General features: G+C 48.7%; 3 protein-coding genes across 6 annotated transcripts; 2 read left to right on the forward strand and 1 right to left on the reverse strand.

Moving 5' to 3' along the window:
- The first annotated feature begins 798 nt into the window (after positions 1–798).
- EDC4 (enhancer of mRNA decapping 4) lies at positions 799–12,638 on the forward strand. 3 transcript variants are annotated; one of them, XM_080937069.1, is made up of 29 exons: positions 799–1,036; positions 4,292–4,448; positions 4,823–4,934; positions 5,206–5,305; positions 5,491–5,680; positions 5,786–5,933; positions 6,015–6,119; positions 6,438–6,547; positions 6,639–6,722; positions 6,804–6,899; positions 6,983–7,085; positions 7,203–7,398; positions 7,482–7,554; positions 7,656–7,747; positions 7,823–8,010; positions 8,089–8,222; positions 8,300–8,459; positions 8,794–9,230; positions 9,321–9,425; positions 9,512–9,664; positions 9,745–9,781; positions 9,917–10,094; positions 10,198–10,353; positions 10,442–10,557; positions 10,648–10,813; positions 10,899–11,085; positions 11,173–11,392; positions 11,768–11,931; positions 12,165–12,638. In XM_080937069.1, the coding sequence occupies exons 1-29, from the start codon at positions 955–957 to the stop codon at positions 12,355–12,357; spliced, it is 4,242 nt and encodes a 1,413-aa protein (XP_080793195.1). In that variant the 5' UTR covers positions 799–954; the 3' UTR covers positions 12,358–12,638. The 3 variants fall into 3 exon arrangements, with proteins under 3 accessions (XP_080793195.1, XP_080793196.1, XP_080793197.1); XM_080937070.1 differs by having other exon boundaries at positions 7,203–7,383; XM_080937071.1 differs by having other exon boundaries at positions 7,203–7,383; positions 8,303–8,459.
- A 376-nt stretch (positions 12,639–13,014) lies between these two features.
- On the forward strand, positions 13,015–14,411 carry NRN1L (neuritin 1 like; the record flags this gene model as incomplete). Of its 2 annotated transcripts, none has more annotated exons than XM_080937105.1 (3): positions 13,015–13,165; positions 13,878–13,992; positions 14,126–14,411. In XM_080937105.1, the coding sequence occupies 3 exons, from the start codon at positions 13,078–13,080 to the stop codon at positions 14,409–14,411; spliced, it is 489 nt and encodes a 162-aa protein (XP_080793231.1). The 2 variants fall into 2 exon arrangements, with proteins under 2 accessions (XP_080793231.1, XP_080793230.1); XM_080937104.1 differs by having other exon boundaries at positions 13,078–13,165; positions 13,881–13,992.
- Positions 14,412–17,361: 2,950 nt separating this feature from the next.
- On the reverse strand, positions 17,362–17,952 carry LOC308436249 (large ribosomal subunit protein uL6-like; the record flags this gene model as incomplete). The annotated part of the gene is made up of 1 exon (XM_080937110.1): positions 17,362–17,952. Exon 1 carries the CDS (start codon positions 17,935–17,937, stop codon positions 17,362–17,364), a length of 576 nt encoding a protein of 191 aa, XP_080793236.1. The 5' UTR covers positions 17,938–17,952.

The raw sequence follows: 17,952 nt of genomic DNA on the forward strand, positions 1-17,952 counted from the left end.
GGCACACCTGAAAGCTCCCTCCTCCCCTTCATCCTACACTCTGAGAGGAGATTAAAAAGTTCCACATACTCAACAGGTTGCCTGGTTACACCAGCATAGTCATGGACACCAGACTGGAGGTTCCAGTGGGATTGATATTTAAGCTGCTGTGTATTGGGGGAAGTAGGTGTGGGAGAGAGGTAGATACCAGCTGCCTCTTAATCCACCCTGTATAAAATCTGCAATACAGCTTCTTCCATGTACCTGTGCCTGAAATGTCTGCAATAAAGAGGTGTTTGTAAACTATGGTTTCTTTATTCCTAACTTAAAGTTGCTGTGTGGGACAAGGGGGTACTGGGGACAGTTGGTAACAACGAGTTCTTGTGGTAGAAACCATTTCCCCTACCCTTGCATTTCCCGGGGCTTATGATCTCGCAGGTGTCTTGGTCTTACTTCTAAGGGGAAACACCCTTACCAGTTCACCTTATTTAAAGTCTGAAAAGTCACTACCTGAGTGGTAAAGTTGGCTTCCTTGTACCATTATCCAGAGTTCATCAGAATGGGGTAGGACCTAGGTTGGGTCTCTGGAAATAATAGGGTTTTAGGAAACCCAAATGTTCTATGAGTATATTAGCTCTTTCTCAGTCTTGTGAAATTTCCCCAATACTGGGCTAGCCAGGAGCAAGCAGCCTTTGGAGACTGCCTCTGATAGGAACTAAGTCTCCCAGAGCTCGGAACCTTTCTTCTGCAATCGTTGTAGATTCCGGGAGCCAAGGTCAGTGGGACCGGAAGTGGAGGCGGTTGGTGGGGTTGGCAGGGCTCACGGACGCAGTCCGAGCGGCGGTTTGCGAACTGCGGCTAGGTTTTTGTGTAGTGTTCTGTCTCCTGCTCTCTAGCGGGGTCGTGGCTGGGCGAAATTGGACACTGCGGAGGTAGAACTAACGTCGTGCGAGCAGGACTCTCGTGGCTGGGCCCATGGCCTCTTGCACGAGCATCGACATTGAGGACGCCACGCAGCATCTGCGGGACATCCTCAAATTGGACCGGCCCGCCGGAGGTGAGCCAGGATGGGGTGGGTAGGCTCTTAGCGAAGTGGCGGGTGTATGGCGTGGATCAGAACCGTTTTCGGGTGCCGCAGGTTCCTTTAGCCAGATTCAGGATCCTCCCGTTTGATTGCGGAGGACAGGAATTGGAAATTGGAGTCATGGATGATCCCTGGGTATATCCAGAGAATGGCGCAGACCCCTGGGTGTTACCCATCCCTATCGTATGCCAGACCATTCTGCCTTGTTCTTAAGTGTTTTGGCTGAAGGTAAAGGCCCCTTGTCGAAATCCACCCAATCCATCTGGTTTCCTTGCTTCCAAACTCCAGTGTTTTGAGTACTGGCCCCGTGTCCCTCCTCGCCATGGTCCAGAGGCCTGGTGCAGTGTCGGTTTAGTTCTAGGCCTAGAATTAAGTGATATACCGAAGAGCCTCTGTGCCCACCCTACAACTTGACTTTCCCCCCAAAAGTGTATACTCCAGGCCTGATGTTGCTGTAAAACCGATTTTCTGGCAAAAGGTGGACAACCCCAAATTCATGTTTCTACTGGATTGAAGGCAGATCACAGACTGGCTCTGATTAGATTCCAGACGTCTACAAGCCCATATGTTCCCAATTCATCCGAGTTTTACTTGGGCTCCCAGTATCCTCCTTGGGGCTCTTGCCAGATAAGAGTTCCCCAGGACAGAAAGCCAACAGCATTGTAATATAATGTTATTGTAAAAGAGGATTGTTGGGGTACTGTGATGTAAATGGAGAAATATGGTGAGGGAGATGGAGGGCTGGTTTGAGAGGAGACTGTTAAGGCTAGTTTGGATACTATAGACAGGAGATTGAATACCAGGAAAAGTACTCGAAGTGCTTATGTAGAAGACACATATTACAGAAAGGAAGTACTATGTATGAAAACTACATGTTCTAGTGTGATTCAGAGATGTTTGAACGTTGTAGTTGACTGGTGATTATGATGTACATATTGAGAACTGATTCTTTTCTCACACCTTTTATGCCTGCTGGTGGGACCCAGATGCTAAAGCAGGCATTGGTACTCCCCAGTGGGTTTAGCTGACATACAGATAATCCATCTGCTGTCTGAGGCTCCTGGGCCTTGTGCTCTCAGTGTGTGCTCCCTTTACTCATGAGATGATTAGTGCCTCTGATGCCCACCATCATCGGCTGAGCAGACTGTACTATGTGTAGACTTTGTAGAACCTGGCATTATTAACTGTATTGCCTAGGCCTGTTTATCCTCATAGCAGACTGCTAAGAAGGGAGAGTAGCCAGCTTATCCCTGCGCAGCTAGGGTGGTTCTAGTCCTGGTGAAAGCTAGAGGGTCTTACCCTGTAAATCCTTTGTTTAGTGACTGGCACTTGGTTTTTTGTTGTTGGTTTGGGTTGTTTGTGTGATTTTGTTTTTGTTTTGTTTTTTTTTGAAATAGGATTTCTCTGTTTAGCCCTGGCTGTCCTGGAACTTGCTCTGTGTAGAACAAACTGGCCTCAAACTCAGAGATCCACTGCCACTGTCTCCAGAGTGCTGGGATCAAAAGTGTTCACCACTACTGCTCAGCTGATGGTTTTCTGTTCAAGTAGCTTTTGCTTGTCTCTTCCTCGAGGGACTTATCAGACCTAAGACTGTTTTATGACTGATAACTTGGTCTTTTACTGAAGTACCTTCTTGCTAGCTAGGAGTTTGGGAAGTAGTGTCTGAATTAATGAGTTTTTGAAAAGTAGCCAGAAGCCAAGCATAGTGACATTCACTGTAGTCCCAGCACTTGGGAGGCAGAGGCAGGAGAATTGTCAGCTGAAAGCTATCTCAGGCTACACATTGAAGCCCAATCTCAATAAATAAGAAAATAAATAACTACATAAATGGAGACATAGCTTAGTGGTAGAGCAGTTGTCTAATGGGTGCAAAGAAAGCCCTGAGTTCCTCTCCCCAAACAACAACAAAAACCCACCTAGCATGCAAGGGATGTCCAGGACTCAGTACTCAGCACTAAGGAGTGGGATCAGCTATTGCAAACATCTAAAATAATGTCATTCCTGATTCCACACCCCATCACATGCCCATAGCTTCTCTCCTCTTTGTCTAGTCCCCCTTGTGTCTTTCTTCCTGAGTTTACCTGCCCAAAGTGGCTTATTATCTAACTCAGTGTGTCAGACCCCTTCTCTTTCTTTGCACTAGGATCCCTTCTCCACAAACTTCCCACTGTGTTTGAGTTCTGGTATTTCAAACAGACTCTCAGCTGTTCTGTATGTTGCCCTGTAACAGTCAGTCTACCAGCCACAGCTGACAATGTAAAACATAAAACCCTTGTAGAGCCAAGTTTGTTAGCATGTACTTGTACTTCCTCAACTTCAAGGCCCTGTCTCAAAAAAGAGAGGGAGTGATGAGTTTTTCTGACTCTTGCACAGAAAAAGAACTAAACAACCTAGCCTCCTTCAGAGGCATTTTCAGCCTCTACCCTTACCATGTTTTGTTTCTGGATTGTTTGGGTTTTTGTTTTGTTTTAGATTTACTTATTCTATTGTATGTTTTGCCTTTATATATGTATGTATACTACGTGTGGTCTTGGGGCCTGAGGAGATCAGAAGAAGGTACCACATCCCTTGGAATTAGAATTACAGATTGATGTGAACCACCATGTGGGTGCTGAGATCAGCAATTACTGCCTAAACACATCCATTTCTCCGACTTTTTCTGTTTTGTTTTGAGACAGGATTTAATTATGTAGTCTAGGCTGGCCTGAACTTCATATATAAGCCTAGCATCTCCTTGAATTCATAGCCTTTCTGTCTCATCCTCTCAAGTGATGAGGTTACAGGCATGTGCCACAGCACCCAACATTTCCCATGCCTGTGTTGTAAGTATAACTGCTGTGATATCTTGATTGTCCCCATACCCTCCTTCAAATCAAGTTTGTTTGCTATTCTTAGCCCAAATATTAACTGGTCTCATTTTGTGTTTTGGTGCTAAAGATCAAAACCAAGGACCTCACATAGAATAAATCAGCAGACAAACAGGCTACCACTAAGCTGTGCCTCTGGCCCCAAGGTCTGTGGTGTTCTGTAACCTTCCCACAGGAAGACGAGTCTCATGCTCTTCCCTGGTTTTGCTATCTAACCACACTTACAAAATGAAGAATGAACAAAGGACCCTGCTCCCCACTGGACATAACAATGCTCCTGAGTACTTTGTGGTCTAGAACTATAGCAGAAGCTCATGGCAGGCAAAGCAAACCCTTTCACAGTGTTCTTTTCTTTCCCTAGGCTCCAGTGCTGAAAGCCAAAGGTCATCCAGTGCCTACAATGGAGATCTCAATGGGCTCCTGGTCCCAGACCCACTCAGTTCAGGAGACGGTAACTCAACAAGCAAACCTGGTATACGAACCATGCCACCCATTAACCTGCAGGAAAAGCAGGTCATGTGAGTACCTGAGAAATAGTAATGATGATAGTGATATGTGCAGGTTTTACTTAGCTATAGGGATAAGATTAAGGTCAAATGAGCAAACAGCCTCTGCTTTCTCTCTTCTGGATGATCTGGGGCAGAGCACTATACCTCATTGAATATATACTAAGAGAAGAGATGAGAGCAAGCTAAAGACTTGGCCTGGATGCCTAGTGTAGAATGCAATTAACCTCATGTGTCAGGGGGGAGGTGAGCAAGGGGAACTTTGTATATGAGAGCCAGGCAGAACTGGGAATCAGACTAGACATCTTCATCAGGTTAAGATGTCCATAGCACCCTCTACTGAGCCTTTTGGTGAACAAGGGACTAGGTTTGTGTACCTCTTTCAGTTGCCTTTCTGGAGATGACAGCTCCACGTGCATTGGGATTTTGGCCAGGGAAGTAGAAATTGTGGCCAGCAGTGATTCTAGCATTTCCAGCAAGGCACGCGGGAGCAACAAGGTGAGTTCCAGGATTTTGTGCCATATGTACTATATGGGAGCAAAGTCAGCTTCTCGCTTCTCTCATGCGTGCTGCCAATTCCTGTGGGAACCACTTTGATAAAGAATCTGCCTTATTTTCAGAAAACCAGGTTGACTCCCAAACCTCTGGAAATCTGTTCTGAGAGATATCAGTGGGTTCTAGGTTTGTACCTATAGGCCTGTCCTGTCCTCAGGGTTGTTAATTACTCCAGCCTTCAGCTTCTTCAATCTTCCTTACTCTGAGTTCTCAGGTGAAAATTCAGCCTGTCGCCAAGTATGACTGGGAGCAGAAATACTACTATGGCAACCTGATTGCAGTGTCTAACTCCTTCTTGGCATATGCCATTAGGGGTAAGTAAGAACTGGAGCAAGAAGGAAATGATCTACTACAAACCCCAGAGATGCAGATGTACTCAGATGCTAGCGCACAGTAGAGATTTGTCCTAGGACTCAGGGAGCTAGTCAGGAAAATCAGACCCAGTGCTGCTGCCTGGGTCTAGGCACTTGCTCATGATCCTCTGCTTTTCTGATTCTAGCTGCCAACAATGGCTCAGCAATGGTCCGTGTGATCAGTGTGAGCACGTCGGAGCGGACCCTGCTCAAGGGTTTTACAGGCAGTGTGGCTGATCTTGCTTTTGCACACCTCAACTCTCCACAGCTCGCCTGCCTGGATGAGGCTGGCAATCTTTTTGTGTGGCGATTGGCTTTGGTTAAGGGTAAAATTCAGTATCCATTCTCAGGCAAGGGGGGTGAAAAGCAGAGCTGGGCCTAGGGCCAGGATGCTAAGGGTTACATCATCATCTACCTGTTTAGCCTTAACTTCCTACTCAGAGAAGAGATTTTAGTTCATATCCGGCAGCCAGAGGGTACACCACTGAACCACTTCCGAAGGATCATCTGGTGCCCTTTTATCCCTGAGGAAAGTGAGGACTGTTGTGAGGAGAGTAGCCCAACAGTGGCCCTGCTGCATGAAGACCGGGTGAGAGGACTGTCTATGGTGAAGGAAGGATTGGAACTGTTGTATTGTGCTCATGGACTGAATACCTCCCTGTACTCCTAGGCTGAGGTGTGGGACTTGGATATGCTTCGCTCCAGCCACAGCACCTGGCCTGTGGACGTCAGCCAAATCAAGCAGGGCTTTATTGTGGTAAAAGGTCATAGCACGGTAGGTCTATAGCAGATCACCTCCCTGCCTTTCCCTCTTCTGTCCTCTTCATCTGCACCCCATTCCCACAGTTGTCCAACCAGTATGTTGCCTATGGGGCTGTTGAAGACAAACTGGCTCTCACATGTACAGTTTGTTCCTAATCTAGCTGTGCCCTGCAAGTCTGGTTTTTTTTTCTGTAGCACCTGCCCCCTTCATTCAGTCACACAGCAGAAGCATGAGGCTACTGTTGGTCAGCCCAGCTCACTACCATCTTTATTTAGAAAGGGCTCATTCTTGTCTCTGGTTAGGAGGCAAAGCTTTTTGGGTTCTTTGCAGTGCCTAAGTGAAGGAGCCCTCTCCCCCGATGGGACTGTCCTGGCTACCGCAAGCCATGATGGCTTTGTCAAGTTCTGGCAGATCTATATTGAAGGTCAGGATGAGCCCAGGTAAGGCAAGATTTGAAAGACACTAGTGTCTGCCCTATTTAGAAAGAGGGACAGATCATTCGCTCAAGACTGTTCACCTGTCTGTTTGCAGGTGTCTGCATGAATGGAAGCCTCATGATGGGCGGCCTCTTTCTTGCCTCCTGTTCTGTGATAACCATAAGAAACAGGATCCTGAGTGAGTGAGTGGGTGGGCAAGTAGGTGGGCTTTTCTGTGGGCTTGTAGCTGGTAACCAGTCAGTGCCTTGGTGATTCTCAGGGTCCCGTTCTGGAGGTTCCTCATTACTGGCGCTGACCAGAATCGAGAGCTGAAGATGTGGTGCACAGTGTCCTGGACCTGCCTGCAAACCATTCGGTAAACTAGAATGAGGGGCATAGGCCAGGGATATAGTTTATTTGAATTCTCAGCCTTACTTGGTCTGCTTCTTGGCTTCCTAGCTTTTCCCCAGATATCTTCAGTTCAGTGAGTGTGCCTCCCAGTCTCAAAGTTTGCTTGGACCTCTCAGCAGAGTATTTGATTCTTAGTGATGTGCAACGAAAGGTAGGCTGCTGTGGAGGTACTTTGGAAAGAGCTGATGTTGCTGGGAAGGGCAGGACTATGTGACATAGCCACAGCCCCTGTAGCCTCAGTTGAGTTAGGAGTGTGTTACTCATGCAGGTGCTCTATGTGATGGAGCTGCTGCAGAACCAGGACGAGGGCCGTGCTTGCTTTAGTTCCATCTCTGAATTCCTGCTCACCCACCCTGTGCTGAGCTTTGGCATCCAGGTTGTGAGTCGCTGCCGGCTACGGCACACTGAGGTGCTGCCTGCTGAAGAGGAGAATGACAGTCTGGGGACTGGTGAGGTGCCCTGGGGTAAGGGCTATATCACTTGATATGTGAGAAGTGTCCATGCACAGAGCAGGCCAAGGCCTTAATGATCCACACTGTTGTTTCAGAGAGTTCCCATGGAGCTGGTGCCTTAGAATCTGCAGCTGGCGTGCTTATCAAGCTCTTTTGTGTGCACACTAAGTGAGTGTGTCAGGGAGGCCTGCCATGTCCTGTCTGTGTTCCCCCTGCCCAACTGGCTCTGGCCTTTTGAGTATTTTGTTCTCCCCTTTGTTGTTCTTTAGGGCACTACAAGATGTGCAGATCCGCTTCCAGCCACAGCTGAACCCTGATGTGGTGGCCCCACTTTCTAGCCACACTGCTCATGAGGACTTCAGTGAGTAAGGGAACAGAAGGGAGACAGGTTCCACTGATGTGACTTTGAGATCTGATTCAGCAGCTTTCCCAACAGCATTTGGAGAGTCTCGACCTGAACTAGGCTCTGAGGGGGTAGCTTCAGCTGCTCATGGTTCTCAGCCTGACCTCCGACGTATTGTGGAACTGCCGGCACCTGCAGACTTTCTCAGTCTGAGTAGTGAGACCAAACCTAAGTTGATGACACCTGATGCTTTCATGACACCCACTGCCTCCCTGCAGCAGGTATTACTTCCTCGGTGGAGAGAGGTCTGGTAATGTCCCATTAGCTGACCTTAGTGCTCATTCTCTGGATCTTCTCAGATCTCTGCATCCCCTAGTAGTAGCAGCAGCAGCAGTAGCAGCAGCAGCAGCAGCAGCAGCAGCAGCAGCAGCAGCTCTCTAACAGCTGTGTCTGCTGTGAGCAGCTCCTCAGCCATGGACCCCTCCTTGCCCAGGTAAGGTAAAAACCAGAATTGGGTCTAGTGCCAGACTGTGATGAATTAGAGTTGCTAATGCCTCGCCTTTCTGCCAGTAGGCCACCTGAGGAGCTGACCTTAAGCCCCAAGCTGCAGCTAGATGGGAGCCTGACTATAAACAGCAGCAGCAGCAGCCTGCAGGCAAGCCCTCGAAGTCTCCTTCCAGGGCTGCTCCCAGGCCCAGCTGACAAATTGATTCCCAAGGGACCTGGTCAGGTGTGTGTGGTGGGGGAGGGGGATATGAATGAGTATAAATTACTGGGTAGCAACTGGTATAGGGCAATGGGAAAGACTGGAGCGCTCTATTTCTACATATTTTTCCTGACCCTGCTTAGCCTTGGAAGTGTCACATTTCCTCAAAGGTTAGAGCAGCCTTTCATGTTCCCTGGAGGGCATTTTATCGGCCTCCTATCCCTGCTTCTTGTAAACTGTGACCCTGCCTTCCACTTGCATCTCATTCCTCTTATGTTTCGTCACTACAGACACCAGTATCTTATTTTTGTGCCCCTTGGCCCTTATTACTTAAACCTCTATCTTTGGCCCTTCTCAGGTGTCTACTGCTGCCTCTGCACTATCCTTGGATTTGCAGGAAGTAGAGCCATTAGGGCTACCCCAGGCCTCCCCAAGTCGCACACGTTCTCCTGATGTGATCTCCTCAGCATCCACTGCCCTGTCTCAGGACATCCCTGAAATTGCATCTGAGGCCCTATCTCGTGGCTTTGGCTCCTCTGTTCCTGAAGGCCTCATTGAGCCAGATAGCATGGCCTCAGCAGCCTCAGCACTACACTTACTGTCTCCTCGGCCCAGGCAAGGCCCTGAGCTTGGGTCTCAGCTTAGTCTAGATGGTGGCCCTGGGGATGGGGATAGGCATAGTACCCCTTCTCTACTGGAAGCAGCCTTGACCCAGGAAGTTGCAGCCTCTGACAGTCAAGTCTGGCCTACAGCACCTGACATTACTCGTGAGACCTGTAGCACACTAACAGAAAGGTGAGAAGCTTAGAAGAGGAAAAATATGCCTGGGCAGGGTTTGGGGAGTACATTAAGATTATCCACTACTGAGTCAGTGTGTTTCCTTAGCCCCAGGAATGGCCTCCAGGAAAAGCACAAAAGTCTGGCTTTCCACAGGCCACCTTATCACCTGCTGCAGCAACATGACAGTCAGGACACAAGTGCTGAGCAAAGGTGAGCACTGTCTTGTTCTGTGCATCTTTAGTGAAGGAGAGCAGTTAATAGGGGAGCAAACACTTAGCCCTCCTCCCCATCCACAGTGACCACGATGATGAGGTTGCCAGCCCTGCCTCGGCCTCAGGAGGTTTTGGCAGCAAAATTCCTACTCCACGGCTACCTGCCAAGGATTGGAAGACCAAGGGATCCCCTCGGACTTCACCTAAGCTCAAGAGGAAAAGCAAGAAGGATGATGGGTAGGAGAATTTTGGGACCAAGTCAGGGGTGATCTCCTAAGTTGCCTGATGTGACCTGCAATACTTTTTTGCCTATGTAGGGATTCAGCGGTGGGATCCCGGCTCACAGAGCACCAGGTATGTGAGGGAGTACCTTTCTACCCATGGGACCCCCCATCCCACGAGGGTGGAAGGGACTTTGAGCTATTTATTATTTTTGATGTGTGGAAATAGAAAAGACAGGCATGTGTAAGTTGTCAGTGCTTCTGGCAGGTGGTTGAACCCCCTGAAGACTGGCCAGCAGTAATTTGGCAGCAGCAGAGAGAGCTGGCAGAGCTATGGCACAACCAAGAAGAGCTGCTACAGCGTCTCTGTGCCCAACTTGAAGGTCTCCAGAGTACTGTCACAGACCATGTAGAACGTGCCCTGGAGACAAGGCATGAGCAAGAGCGTATCCTTGGGTAGTGACACAACATGGCAGTAAGCTGTGGTAGCATTCTTGCCTAGGAAAGGCGTAGGTCCTATTGTAGACCTGTTCCTTAGCTACACCACAGAACGGCGGCTGGAGCGGGCACTGGCTGAGGGGCAGCAACGGGGTGGGCAGCTGCAGGAGCAGCTGACACAGCAGCTATCCCAGGCATTGTCTTCAGCTGTGGCTGGGCGGCTAGAGCGAAGCATCAGGGATGAAATCAAGAAAACGGTTCCTCCATGTGAGTTTTCCATGACGCTTCTTTTGAGTGGGCCAGGTGGGTATAGAACACTTTCAAACTCCTGGTTCCGTCCACCTGCCTCTCCTAGGTGTCTCCAGAAGTCTGGAGCCTGTGGCAGGCCAACTAAGCAACTCAGTGGCTACCAAGCTTACAGCTGTGGAAGGCAGCATGAAAGAGAATATTTCTAAGCTGCTCAAGTCCAAGGTGATGTAGGGTCCAGGATGGGGAAAGTGTGGCTACACAGGCCAGACTGGAATCTGGCTTTCAACTTGACCCCCTCCCCTTATATTTTAGAACTTAACAGATGCCATTGCCCGAGCAGCTGCAGACACGTTACAGGGACCAATGCAGGCTGCGTACCGGGAAGCCTTCCAGAGTGTGGTACTGCCGGCTTTTGAGAAGAGCTGCCAGGCTATGTTCCAGCAAATCAATGACAGCTTTAGGCTGGGCACACAGGAATGTGAGTGTCGTCATAAAACCTGGCGGAGCAGGAGTGGTTGTACTCTGCTCTTACCCCTTCTGTGATCCCCATTGTTACCCTTTAGATTTGCAGCAGCTGGAGAGTCACATGAAGAGCCGGAAGGCACGTGAACAAGAAGCTAGAGAGCCTGTGCTGGCCCAGCTTCGGGGCCTGGTCAGCACACTGCAGAGTGCCACTGAGCAGATGGCGGCCACTGTTTCTAGCAGTGTTCGGGCGGAGGTGCAACACCAGCTACATGTGGCTGTGGGCAGGTGTGTGGGCAGAGCTCTGGGTGAGGTGGTAGGTTAAGGGCTAGAACGGGCTTCCTGTTCACTTCACTGGCTCACTTCCCTTTGTAGCTTGCAGGAATCAATCTTAGCACAAGTACAACGCATTGTCAAGGGTGAAGTGAGTGTGGCACTTAAGGAGCAGCAGGCCACTGTCACTTCCAGCATCATGCAGGCTATGCGCTCCGCTGCTGGCACACCTGTCCCCTCTGCCCACCTTGACTGCCAGGCCCAGCAAGCCCATATCCTGCAGTTACTGCAGCAGGGCCACCTCAACCAGGCCTTCCAGCAGGTACAGTAGTGTTAGGTCTTAAGAGTTGAGCAGCACTTGACAAAGATGCGTCCTGACAAGGTGCACTTCCCCCAATAATAGTCTTTGGGCTGTATGTCAGACCCATTGATTCTTTTTGCCTCTCCAATCTGTTGTCCCTTTGTTCCCTCATGCTAGACCACTTCCCCTCTACCTTAACCCAGCCTTTCTGAGGAAGACTTTGTAATATGATTTTCTAAAGTAGCCTTACAGCCGTATCCGAGTTTCTGAACATCACTTCTGGAACTCTTAGAATCCAACTTTGCTCCTCTGGCTATGGGCTATACACCTCAGATAAGAAAGCATTCCATCCTGGTAATAGGTATAAATCAGCATGCTCTCTTGTTCTCCTCCCAGGCACTGACTGCTGCTGATCTCAACCTGGTGCTGTATGTGTGTGAAACTGTGGACCCAGCCCAGGTGTTTGGGCAGCCGCCCTGTCCACTATCCCAGCCTGTTCTCCTTTCCCTAATCCAGCAGCTAGCATCTGACCTTGGAACTAGAAGTGACCTCAAGCTCAGGTGAGTGGGGCAGTCAAAAACCAGAAAATGAGCCTAGAGGTAGGGATAGAGAACAGTTCCTAGCAGACACCCACTCTTACCTGACTCCCTAATTTTTCTACCTATATTCTTCATCCATTCCCATATGAGGCTTAGAAAGTTTCTTTTTCATTATTCCTCTGGGCTTCAGTACCACCAGGGGGCACTCCTTTCTGCTGGCATCCAGCTATAGCCTGCCTTTTCCCTATCCCCAGCTACTTGGAAGAGGCTGTGATGCACTTGGACCACAGTGATCCCATCACTCGAGACCACATGGGCTCTGTCATGGCTCAGGTGCGCCAGAAGCTCTTCCAGTTCCTGCAGGCTGATCCACACAACTCACTTGTCAAAGCTGCCCGCCGCCTCAGCCTAATGTTACATGGCCTTGTGACCCCTAGCCTCCCTTAGCCATTTAAACAGTGATGGGGTGACACTAAAGGCCAGTTGGCAGGTTTAGGTCAAGGCAGGGCCATGTCTGCTGTTTTCCTGCTCAGGCCTTCATCTCTGGTGTTTGAAGGGAGGTAAGCAGCCGGGCACACTGGCAGTGGTCTACTGATTGTGGTAACCAGCAAGGTTAAGCTGGGCCCAGGGCAGGTATTGTGCCTTCTTGGGTCCTGCCATGCCTGAAGCATGACCCCAAGATCGTGACACCACTTGAGTTGAATTTTCCATATTCCTTTTTACCTCTAATTTGGATCTTTTTGTTTTTGAAAAACATTGAGAAATTCAATTAAAGGCTTTTGCAATAAAAGAAAGTGTGTGTGGTTTTAGTTTGTCTTTGATGTAACTATTCTTTCCTCCCTTTGGGGAAGTCTGTCTAAACCAGTCCACCCTGGGGTCCCCTGGCACCTATTCTCATCTGCTAAACTGCCTACTCACACCTCCCCTGTCCAAGTCAGGCAAAGCTCCTAGAGTCAGCTCAACATCAAGTTGCCTTCCTCTCCAGGCAGTTTTGCCCTCTGGGGTCCTTCCTTGCTCCTCCTCCTATCTAGATACTGGAGGTGAGACTGACAGCTGGGATGATGCTCCGCCTCCAGCTCCCATCCAATCAGAATCCCTTCCTCTGGGGGCTGGGTCCACAGGCATCTCTCCAAGCTTCTAGCTTCTGCACTAGGCTTACAGCCAGGGATGATGTGCTACTGCTGCCACTGCCACTGGCGCTGCCGCTGTGAGCGGCTACCCTGTGCCCTGACACTGTTGCTGCTACTGCCACTCGGTGAGTGTGAGCGTCCTGGGCCCAGACTGCAAACCACCTCATAGATCCTAGTCAGACTGGGTGTAGGGTATGGGAGTAAAGGAATTAGAGATGAGCAGTGAGGGCTCTAGGAAAATGTGACAGTGGCTTCAGGAGGGAAAGTGCTATGGAAACAACTCAATTGACAGGGAAGAACCTTTAAATTGTGTAGCCCCTCTTCTGACAAAGGGAGCCAGTGGCCCCTAGTAGAGCTCAGGCCATGGATCTCTGAGCTTAGAGTGACTGGCTTCGATCCCCCCCCCCCACCCTACCTGCTCAGCTTCAGTAGACACACTTGTCTTTAGGGAGGCACTGAAAGTGCCAGGTGAAGCTCATGAAGACTACAGGAAAACTGCCTTCTGCCCATGGCCTCATGCTTCCAGACCCTATACCCCTGAATCCCTATCTTTGACCTAGAGTTCCAGGAACTGGAGAAGGAGCTAAGCTTTGAGACCCAACAACCCCTTTCTGTTCCCACATCTGACACCTTCCTGTACATCACAGTCCAAATCCTACCTTGAGAGTTAAGACAAGTTATCTCCAGCTATCCTGAAGTTCCCTGGGGGCACCTCTTTCACGCTGAGTCACATCCCCAGAGCAGTATCAGGTAAACAAGGTCCTGACAAATGTGCTCTAGCTCACTCTATTAACCATTCTCCATTCCCAACCCACTCCTAATCTGTACCCCACTTAGCAGTGGCTTCTGAGGGTCCAAACCGCTGTGATACCATATACCAAGGCTTTGCTGAATGTCTCATCCGCCTGGGGGATGGCATGGGCCAAGGAGGCGAGCTACAGACTGTCTGCAGGTACAAGCAGATGGGAGGTAATGGGTCGGTGGGAGGCATTAACCCAGTCTTCTACCGTCCCACCTCAGAGCCCTGGATCTCTTCCTAGTCCAAATCTTTGTGCTCTAACTCCTCTAACCCCATTCTGTAACAGATCCTGGAATGACTTCCATGCCTGTGCCTCTCGGGTCCTATCAGGCTGCCCAGAGGAGGCTGCTGCAGTGTGGGAGTCACTGCAGCAAGAAGCTCGCCGTGCCCCGCACCCAGATAACTTGCACATCCTCTGTGGCGCTCCTGTGAGTGTTCGGGAGCGGATTGCTGGCCCAGAGACCAACCAGGAAACACTACGGGCCACAGCTCCTACACTGGCTCCAGCTCCAGCCCCTGTGTTGCTGGCTGCTGCTCTGGCGCTTGCCTGCCTCCTGGGGCCTCTGGCCTAAACAGTCTGGTTGGCCAGCCAACAGTGCCCTTGCCTCCCATCACTGCATGCAGTGGCTGCCATATGAGCTCTGCAAAGTGTGCACACTTTTCATTAAAGGTATTTATATTTGCATCAAGCTGGTTCCTTTCTCCTGGCTGTGGCCCTCTTGGCTAGAGCAGGGACTCCCAGAAACTGATCCCAGGATGGAATGTGTGTGCCTCAGGACCTCCACAAGGGATTCAATCATCCTTACAAACATTCATTTTGTGATGGAAGCTTTGAGATTTCTTTCCATTATGCTATACATCCCAAGAGCATCCTGGGTCCCAAGAGCTCTGGTAGAGACCCAAGATCTACCAGAATGCACAGCTCTTCTCTGCCTTTCCCAACCTGGCAGAAATGCAGTGGTGGTGGCAGGGGACTACAGCAGGGTCCCAGGGTGAGAGTTCTCTATCTCAGACTCCTACCCTCAACTACTCTCTCCTGGTGGCCAGGCAAGGTCTTTCTCGGGTTTCTTGCAGCCTCCTGATGTGTCACCTGCTTTTCCCCTTTACTAAACTATCCCCTCAACCTTCAATACATGCTCAGACTCAGTGCTTAGTCTTCTGAGGTCTGGACTGTCTAAAGAGAATTCCATCCAGAAGTTCCTGTCTAAGTCCAAACTCAAACCCCTGACAGGATCAGAAATATAGAAGTTAAGGTCATAAAGAGGGGTGCTCTGGCTTCTGCTCTCTTCAGGTTTGCTCTTTGGAGTTTGCAGTGAGGATATGATTCAAGGAGACATTGTGGAAGAAACAGTTCGAAAGAGTGAGAAGAGTGGGCAGAGGCTCTGTTCATTGAAGTAGGGCGGGAGGAACAGAGGTTAACACCATGAGCCTGCCTTTTCTTCCTAGATGCTAGAATTACAAGCATATGCTGCCATTCCTAGCCTTAAAAATTAAGACTTTTGTAGACATTGTAATGACCTCCTCATGGGCTTCTGTTATTCGTTCCCTCTACTTTCTGAGTTGAGAAACTGATGCTTGTGTTAAGCTGCTTCCTTTTACCTACAAGTTCCAGCATAAGTCAGCTCTGCTTCCTGCAGAACCAGCATTGCCTACCCATTCTTTGAGGATGGGAAGTCTCAGAGAAGTGAAATAGCAACTGAGAGGTGATAGTGCATATGTAGGGTGGTTCAGAATAGCTGGGAGCTCACTCAGTAAAGTCCTTGCCACACAAGCATGAAGACCTCAGTTTGGCCCCCAGGACCTATGTAAAACAGAATGGTGGCATGCACTTATAATCCCAGCCCTGGGAAGGCAGAAACAACTGCACAGCCAGACTAGCCTAATCAGTAAATCCAGGCTTCTGAGAAACAGAGCCTATCTCAAAAAACCAGGTAGATAGCACTCGGGGAATGATGCCCAAGGTTGACCTTGGCACACACACTCCCACCCATACATATTCACACAATACACACACACACACACACACACACACACAGAGAGAGAGAGAGAGAGAGAGCAGGACAATCCGATGGCTCAGTATTCAGTGAGTATAGGTATTTGCCACCAAGTCTTAGAGTAGGAGACATCTGACTCCAGGTTATCCTCTGACATCCACACAGGAATTGTTATATGTGTGCACATATACTCATAAATAAATAATAAATTAAAATTTGTCATAAAAAAGTGGCACCAGAAATCTGTGCTGATATGGAGAGGGATTTATAAGACAGGCTGTTAGCTGGGAAGAAGCTTGTCAGACCAGGCATGTAATATTCATGCTAGGAGGCTGTTTGCATACATGCACAGAAAGACACACAAACAGAGAACAGGTGTGATGAAATCTGCTTCGATTCTGAGGTGGCAGGTGTCTGAGACCTCCACTCCAGTATGTAGGAGGGACATTACCCTCAGTTTCTTCTCACTATGGCTGGCTCAGATCCTCCCATGAGCCACTGTTCTCTCTACCCTGATTCTTACCTTTGTCCCCATAGTTCACTGACCTAGATATTTTTCAAAGTTTTATTTTTATTTAGATGCATTTATTTTATATGTATGACTTTTACCTGAATTCATCTATGAACACCACATACCTGATGCCCCCACAGCTCAGAGGAGGATGACAATTCTTCTGGGACTGTAGTTCTGGAAGTTTGTGAGCTAGCACATGAATGCTGGGTTTCTGTAAGAGTAACAAGTGCTTTTAACCTCTGATCCATCTCTCCAGCCCCCTTCCCCACCCCTTCAGACACACCAGAAGAAGGCATTTGATCCTGTTACAGATGGTTGTGAGCCACCATGGAGGGGCTGGGAATTGAACTCAGAACCTCTGGAAGAGCAGTTAGTGTTCTTCTGAACCATCTCTCTATCCCCCAGCCCCTCATTGAACTAGATAGACCTTTATCTCCACTTCTGTCAACCAGTAGTTGTTCAACACATATTTCTGAAGGAGACATTTCAGAGGAAAACAAAATCCTGAATCTGCTGCCTTTGGCCACTAGAAACTTATTATAAGAACAATAGAGTTTCCATTCTTTGAGGTGTATCTTTTTGGGGGGAGTCTCACTATGTAGTCCTGGCTGTCCTGGAATTCACTGCATAGACCAAGCTGGCCTCAAATACATAAAGATCTGCCCACTTCTACTTCCTGAATACTGAAACTAAAGTTGTGTAGGACCTTGCTAGGCTTATATATCTTATTTATTTATTCAATAGATACGTCTTGTTTTTTTATATATTAAGATTTATTTATTATATTTAAGTACACTGTAGCTGTCTTCAGACAAACCAGAAGAGGGCATTAGATCTTATTACAGATGGCTGTGAGCCACCATGTGGTTGCTGGGATTTGAACTCAGGACCTCTGGCAGAGCAGTCAGTGCTCTTAACCACAGACCCATATCTCCAGCCCTATATAAGTTTTTTACTGTCCCCAAATTGTACTTGTGACCAGGATCTTGTTTCTGGAGCTAAGAAACTGAGGCCTCACTCGTCAGCCTGCTGCATGGTTCCCTTCTCAGACACATAGATGCCATCCAAATACTTTCTGATCTTGTTTTTAACTGCCATGGCTTGCTGAATCAGAGCTGCTGAGTTGGAAACAAGTTCAATATCATTTCCTTCAAGGATTAATTCCTCCTTCTGGGCTTGAGAGACAGAACAAGCAACACCTGTCCTCATCCAACCCCTGCGGATGTATTTTTCACCCAAGAAACTTCGGATTTCAACCAAAGACCCATTCACCTGAATAGCAGTGTTGGTAGGGAAGCAAGCACACACAGACCTCATCTTGTAACGGAAGCCCAGTGTGACACCCTTGATCATGTTCTGAACATGACTGCAGATGGTTCTGACAGTAGCCAGCTCCTTTCTGTTACCCCACCATTTGTCAACATGGAGCCTTTTCTTTTTCTTTCCAAGAAGACTCAGCTCTACATTGATGTGATTGAAGTCCCTCTGAAGAGTTCCCTTGGGGCCCTTCACAATGACTGTGTGCCCATTCAGAGTGATGTCAACTTTTTCTGGAATGTCGACTCTCTGATTGCTGAGAATGCTCTTCATTCTTGAAGTAGATGG

This window comes from Micromys minutus (assembly GCF_963924665.1).
Source record: "Micromys minutus genome assembly, chromosome: 24".
In the NCBI taxonomy this organism is placed as follows: domain Eukaryota; kingdom Metazoa; phylum Chordata; class Mammalia; order Rodentia; family Muridae; genus Micromys; species Micromys minutus.

Coding starts and splice junctions, on each gene's coding strand:
- EDC4 (XM_080937069.1), top strand. CDS start 955: ATGGCCTCTTGCACGAGCATCGACATTGAGGACGCCACGCAGCATCTG. Junction 10,814..10,898: donor TAGGCTGGGCACACAGGAAT/GTGAGTGTCGTC, acceptor GTTACCCTTTAG/ATTTGCAGCAGCTGGAGAGT. Junction 11,086..11,172: donor CTACATGTGGCTGTGGGCAG/GTGTGTGGGCAG, acceptor TTCCCTTTGTAG/CTTGCAGGAATCAATCTTAG.